Consider the following 7,183-nt stretch of genomic DNA (forward strand, 5'->3'; position numbering starts at 1 on the left):
AATAAATAATCAATAACGTAAAGCATTAAAGGCTTTCAGTTTGTAGAAATATTTCAAAGAAACAATAAATAACTCTTCAATGTTTTTCGACCAAAAGTGCACTAGATCTATAGTTTCAACCAGACGCTCAGCTGTCTCCGTAAGCTCCGACGAGCTCTGTGACATCACAAATAGTCTAATTGAAGACCTACAGGTACAGTGGAGTCGCCAATTCCGGGTCACTCGCGTGTATTTTATGCCTAGTGTTAAAATTTAAGCGCAAAAAACTTAATGAATACGCTGGTCATGAAGAACTGGCCTTTCTGTATGTAATTAATTACAAAATTTTGAATATCAGCTTTAAGAGAGCATCCGACAATCGAAATTCTGAACCGCACGCATTAAAGACTTGGATGTTTCTGCTTCGGTGACGGGCTACTTTCGTTTTTGTTCGCTGCAGAAAGACTGATATAGACTGACTTCGATCACTTACTCGAGTTAAATACGAAAGTAAAACAGCGCATGCGCCAATTGCTGGTTTGATCGAATCTACTTTCGTTTAACTGTAGTTGTAAATAATGGCTGTCAATGGCTGTATTTTTTATTTATTCTTGGAAACTTTTAATGATGAGAGTGAAATAGAGTGCGCACATGTCCATGGATGTACAGAAAGGAAGAAGAATGTTATATTTCAATATTCTTCAAAGCGAGACAGCGTTCCAAAAGTAGAAGGGTATGTTTTAAACGTGGTGGAGTTGATGGACGAACCGCAACATATAGATGACTTCAAAACACATTTTCGAGTATCTCGAGAGCTCTTTACGTCCATGTTAAATGAACTATCCAACACTCTCTATAGAAACGGCCACGGTCCACAGATGAATGTGCCCCCGGACAAGCAAATGTTAGTTGCCTTATGGTACATCGCAAACATATCATCCATGAGAGAGGTGGCACATGTTGTTGGACTTTCAATGTCGACAGTACATGGCATTGTTAAAGATGTTTGTGATGCACTTGTGGAGCTTGGTGACAGGGTAAGTAAAATAACCAAAAAAAGCTTCTTGTCTTCAGTAGTGAAAAGTTGTGATCGATGAACACTGATAAATTCAAATTGAAAAAAACAAATCATCACTCTATGGGACATTGTGAAAACTTAAATTAATTTAACATTTGAAAAAAAAAGCAATTGTGTAAGAGGTACAAGTACATTGTGAAAGTTTTTTAACAGGTGATACAGTGGCCATCCCCTGCATAACAACAGTGTAATGCAACAGAAATTCAGGATATGTGTTCACTTCCAGGTATAGTAGGTTTTATTGACGGGACACACATTCAACTTTCGAGTGCACTGCAAGGAGAGAAAGATTATTATAATAGGAAAGGGTTTCCTTCCATTCAGCTACAAGTAAAGTTAATGTGTTGGAGATATATCACTTTTGTTTACAATTTTGAAAACATACTTTGCTATATTAGTTCCATCTTAATTTATATCAGTTTTTATACTTATTCAGTTTTCATTATTGATATTTAGGTTGTTGTGGACCACAATTTGAAAATTTTGAACTGCTATACTGGTTGGCCTGGGTGTGTCCATGACGCACGAGTTCTCAGAAACTCTGGATTATTCCGCAGAGCGGAGGCAGGAGAACTAATTACTCCTAATTCCTACATAGTAGGTGACAATGCCTATCCACTTAGGAATTGGCTCATCACGCCATTAAAAAATATTGGACAACTGACAAGACAGCAAATTAAATTTAACAAGAGACTCTCCAGTGTTAGACAAAACGTGGAAAGGACATTTGGACATTTAAAAGGAAGATTCAGGCGATTACGTGATATACCTCTGCACAGTCACAGAGAAATCTGTACCCTTATTTATGCATCTTGTGTGTTGCATAACCTATGTGTCCAGTATAATGATGACATTGGTGGATTTATTGAGCAGGATATTGACAATCATCCTAATCAGTTTGAAAATGTCTATCAGAATGGTCATGCTGGGGTTGTCCGTAGACTCCAACTGGTAAATATTCCTTAACCAAATAAAAGATAATCAAATTTCAGTTTTTCTTTTCTTTTTTTTTAAATCAAATTTTGATTCTTAAAATATTGGATATTATAACTAGTACTAGTATTTAAAATTATATATGAAAATGAATTGAAATAAATGTCAAGTGATTTTATTACAATATAATACCCAACAGTTTCATTTTGGCATTGCAGCAGATACACTGCATTAACATTTGTTATAATTATTAAGTGTCTCAAAACACTACAGAACACAAGAATTTGTTTTTCAACCATTTTTTATATCAAACATTTATTTGTAACAAAAAACATATATTTTTATGTATAATAAAATAAAAAAAAACAAAAACATCAAATTTAACAACTGTAACAACTTCTGTCAAATCAAAACTCTATTTATGGCACTTTCAATTAAGTCTTGTCTGAGTATAAAAATACTTTATTTTTCATTTTTTTTCAATACTCTTCTCGAACAAATCCAGGAATCTGTCCATCCTTTTCATTTTTTCAGCATGGAATTTCTCAATTTTATCATTAAAATCTTTTTCTTTTGCATCAAGCTGTTCCAGCAATTCTTCAGTGCGTTTCCTCTTTTTTGCACATTTTTGCAACTTTTTTTTTGGACTCTTTGACTTGGTGACTGTTTTAGCATGGGAGGGAGTGGGACATTCAATGCAATCACTACTTGAACTGTCGATTGTGAAAGCAGGTTTTGTAGATTGTCTTGTTCCATACATAAGATCAAAGTCTTCTTTTAATCTAAAATACTTCCTCTCAGTACCAGTTCCAGAATCGATTATTTCTTTCCATCTTTTCTTAAGATTGTTGTATTTGTTTATGGCCTGTGTCGGTGTTATTTTTACTTTGAAAGCATTGGATAAGTCTCTTGAGATCTGAGTCCACAAACTCACATGATTTTTGTTTTTTTCGAACAAGTCTTGCCTGTCATGACGGAGGTGGACAAGCAAGTTTTCTTGCTTATCTGTCCATAAATGGAGACCTGCATTCAAAGATTCATCGCCTGAGGATGGGGACGCACTTGAAAGGGGAGGAGCTGTTGGTTGAAGAGGGCTGGTAGAAGATGAACATGGTACTGATGCTTTCAACTGTGACTTAGGATTGGGATTACCTGTGCTTGATGTTGCTGAAGGTGTTCCTTGGGTTGACTGTTGTAAAGTTTTTGACAAACCTAGTGATGCCTGGGGCTCAGGACGTTGCTGTTCAATCAGCATTTGGACGATCATGTCCTTTAATTGTGGGTCTAAGAAAGAATACATTATTCCTTATTAATATTTTTTCAATAAATAATCACAAATTATTAAGAAAATTTTGATTATATATATGTAATCAATTTGATTAAAATTTTATCCTTTGATCTGCCAGCATTAATACACATCTGTACACAGAAAGGGATTAAAAGACCCAATTTTTATTAGACCACAGGAGTTCGCGTACCTATCAATTTTACCGAAATTTTCAGTAAATAGAAAAAAATACATAATACCTAATAATAACACAAGGAGTGCAACGCATTTTAGGTCACCTGGGTACCCCTCGCTTAATATCAAGGCTGTCGCACAATTAATCTTCAATCAAAAATTATAAAACACAAACCAATCCTTTTGGAAGGGACCATTCTTTATGGCTCTTAGTGCATAAGATTTCAAACTCATGTTTTACAGCAGCAGCGTTGACATCTCTCCACAACTTCGCTCAAATACCCGTTGTCCGCGACGCCATGACGTGACGTCACGGGCGCGTCCATTTACCCAAAAAGGAACAAAACTGCCTGAAATGCTAATCTAGATAATTGAGGTCATATGCGAAAATAAACCAGAGACAAGTTAGTAGACATTCAAGAAAATTTAAAACGGGGAGGTACAAGTAATTGTACTCATATCTAAACGTAATATCGTTATCTGTAGTTAATTGTGTATGATTGTTGATTTTTTTTCTTTTGGGTAAATGGACCGTCCGTGACGTCACGTCATGGCGTCGCGGACAACCGTTGCACTCCTTGTGTTATTATAATAGGTATTACGTATTTTTTTTATTTACTGAAAATTTCGGTAAAATTGATAGGTACGCGAACTCCTGTAATTAGACTGATATGTGAATATCTGCTGACATAAACCATTTTGACGTAGACCCTTTACTTAGAAGATTACAAATAACAAAAGCAGTACTGATTCCTACCTGTATCCCCACTCAGAAGAGACTGCCTCGTTGCTTCATCACATTCAATATCAAGCTGAATACCGTTAGCTCCTTTAATTATTAATTTTGGCATTCTGAAGGAAAAAAATATTGAATATCAATGAATTTTATATAATTGTTATTATTATACTACCAGGTCTGGTACAATCACTAGATTTAGCTAGTACGTAGCTTGATTTACCTACATAGCTTTTTTTACCTACCTGAGGTAGCTTTATTAACCTACCAAATTGATCTATTACTATTAAAAATCATTTTTCTCAGGGTGTGCAGACAATATCATTTTGATGCAGTGATCATTTTCAACTTTGAACTCTTCTGAAAACAACTCATGAAAAAATCCCTCTTGGAAAAATTTCTTTTTCTGCGCAATTGCAATCAAAGTTCTGAAAGTTTTGGGGCTATGTATGACAGTTAGAACAGTTACTCCTTGAATGAAATGACAAAGAAGTCCAGTTCCGTTTAACACGATAATAGGTCGGTAATTATTCAGCACAATGTGAAGTAATCATACTCAGTCATGCCTCACCGCATGGTCAGATAACCAAACAATGGAATTACATGTTTTGCTCTAAATTGTCCAAACGCAGCAATGTATAAATTATCTCTGCTTTGAATTGGTTTTTATAACCTTCCTATTATAAATATCAAGAGTCATTTAATTGCGACTTTTTGTCTCTTTTTAATAAAATAAAAACTTTTGAAAATTTACATTGAAATAGCTAAATAAAGCTACCTGAGGTAGGTAAATAAAGCTACGTAAGTAATTCTACCTACGTAGCTAAATCTAGTGATTGTACTGGACCTGACTACATGTACTTAATTTATACTCTTCACTGTTCTAGTCTGAATTCAGTGCATTTGGGAATGTTATTTGTAGGACAACTTAAGTCATAAATAAATATTAAGACAGTATCGATAAAACAGTAAAGTTTGTATGAATAAAAAGACGAAAAAGACCCCCCAATCTTCAAATTTATGAGGAAAAATCTGTGTAAATAAGCAGCACATTACTACAAGTAACCTTTACTAACCTGAATATCTAATGTATCGTAGTGGATATTCCTCTAATCTATAAAAAAAAAAAAAATAAAAAAAAATGACAACACGTCTTTTGAATCATGTAGTTTAAAATATATTTTTGTCAAAATTCCATTATGCCACCTTTATATTATAAACACACAAAAATATCGCCGGAATTTTTTGAAGCTAAAGCCAACCTTTGCAAAATGAAAAAACTAAAGAAAACCAATAAAAAGTAAATGTATTTAGTTGCATAAAGTAAATTCTCACCTATTGGCGCCATCTTTATTTCGATCTACCAACGGAAACACGAGGGTAGAACTATGGTAGAAAAATGACGTCACTCCAGTTAAACTAGATCGGGTTCGATGTTACTATAGTTCAACAATAGTTACTCAAGTTCATGATCGAAGTTAGTCATTAACGTTCTAGATAAATAATAAGAGCTCGAAAGTATGGCAAATGCATTTAGTTTTAACTCAGAAATCAATCATAATGATTGCTGCTCAAATAAAATTAAAATAATTATTAAATCAAACTGTAGTAGTTTCTCCAATTGCGGGTCACGAAATCTCGTGGCATGAACATGTCGATATATTCTATGTACAAAACCAATCGAAAACCATGTATTTACCTTGATTATCAAAAGTATTCTAATGGAAAATATTTCTTCCAAAAATTAAAATCGAGTTGACCCTTCAAATGCATTTTTTCAATAAGTGAATTTACTTGTGTTATTTTTAATCCTAGTACGTTATTTAAAATTCTGCATACTGCAATTTGCTTTGTTGTAATTGTTTTAAAAATACTGTAATTTAAACATATTTCTGTGGTCGTTTTACGTTTTTTCCAAGCTGGATGATTTATTTTACGTTTAAACATCATAAAAATCCTGTTCCGAAACGTTCCATGAATAGTACACGACCTTGAAGTCACATGACCCGGAAATGGAGAAAATGATTCGTAACTGGGGAAGCTAGGCCTTTCTGAAATACCCCTGTGTATATTGTTCCCGTGTAGCTACTTTAAAAACGAAAAGTCGTTTGGATGACTCACTATTTGTTCTTTCAATACATATATTGCATAAAATTTAAATTGAACAGATTTGCAAAATATCAACGAAAAACCCAGACGTGACCCGGAATTGGCGACTTCACTGTAATTGAAGACTCCAAAGAAGTTTTATAAAAAGAAGTTTTAAAGTGTATTTTTAAAGCTCGGTAATGGGAACTATTTCTTCTCTCAGACGACCTACGGCAAGAACGATAACTCTGGATGACTTGTCTTGTAAACAACAACACGCTCATTTATATTGTGAAGTTTATAGGAAGAATATGTATAAGACAAAATTTAAAAAAAAAAAAAAATGCAACTGATTTTGTTGGGTTTTTTAATTATGAATTATGATAAAGAAATCAGCTGGATGATGAATTTTGATGAAGTTAAAAATATAAATAATTTATCATGATAATTTCATTTATAAAATTAATATTCTTCTTGAAATCTATAGTTAATATTTAATAAATATTGTAATTTTTTTTATTATGTTTTATTGGGTAAATATTAAATATTCAAGTTCAAATAATTGATATGTATGATGTGGAATTGTCTCAATTAACCAATATTACTCTGTACTAAGGGCTTTGGTCTTCACTAATTTGTTTTATTATATGATTGAATAATTTCCATCTCTCTGATTGGCTGATATCCAACTATGTTAGAAAAATATTACGTTGTATTGACCTGCACGTGACGTTCCAGGTCAATACAAGGATTTATTTGATCTACATTGATCTTAAAATAGATTGGGAAATGAAATTCCAAATTGATACAAATTGTTTTAGAAAGCTATTTAAAGGACTATGATTTTTATTTTCATGTGAACAAAACATAAGCATGCAAATATATATTTTAGGTGCGGGTGGTAAGA

The 7,183-nt window shown here is 33.3% G+C and overlaps 1 protein-coding gene and 1 pseudogene across 1 annotated transcript; one reads left to right on the forward strand and one right to left on the reverse strand.

The window, feature by feature from the left end:
• Window positions 1–557: 557 nt before the first annotated feature.
• LOC134257578 (putative nuclease HARBI1) lies at window positions 558–2,023 on the forward strand (annotated as a pseudogene).
• A 372-nt stretch (window positions 2,024–2,395) lies between these two features.
• LOC134257579 (uncharacterized) lies at window positions 2,396–4,303 on the reverse strand. The gene is made up of 3 exons (XM_062740177.1): window positions 4,210–4,303; window positions 3,199–3,274; window positions 2,396–3,084 (listed from the first exon to the last, which is right to left on the reverse strand). Exons 1-3 carry the CDS (start codon window positions 4,301–4,303, stop codon window positions 2,460–2,462), a joined length of 795 nt encoding a protein of 264 aa, XP_062596161.1. The 3' UTR covers window positions 2,396–2,459.
• Window positions 4,304–7,183: the final 2,880 nt, after the last annotated feature.

The sequence above is a fragment of the Saccostrea cucullata genome, unplaced genomic scaffold (assembly GCF_032062105.1).
Source record: "Saccostrea cucullata isolate Sc308-1 unplaced genomic scaffold, CSIRO_AGI_Scuc_v1 ctg16120, whole genome shotgun sequence".
Taxonomy (NCBI): domain Eukaryota; kingdom Metazoa; phylum Mollusca; class Bivalvia; order Ostreida; family Ostreidae; genus Saccostrea; species Saccostrea cuccullata.

Excerpts from the sequence above, each read along its gene's own strand:
- LOC134257579 (XM_062740177.1), bottom strand. The coding sequence starts at position 4,303 with ATGCCAAAATTAATAATTAAAGGAGCTAACGGTATTCAGCTTGATATT. Across the intron at positions 3,275-4,209 it reads TCTTCTGAGTGGGGATACAG|ACCCACAATTAAAGGACATG; the intron begins GTAGGAATCAGT and ends ATTCTTTCTTAG. Across the intron at positions 3,085-3,198 it reads CCCCAGGCATCACTAGGTTT|CCCTCTTCAACCAACAGCTC; the intron begins GTCAAAAACTTT and ends ATCTTCTACCAG.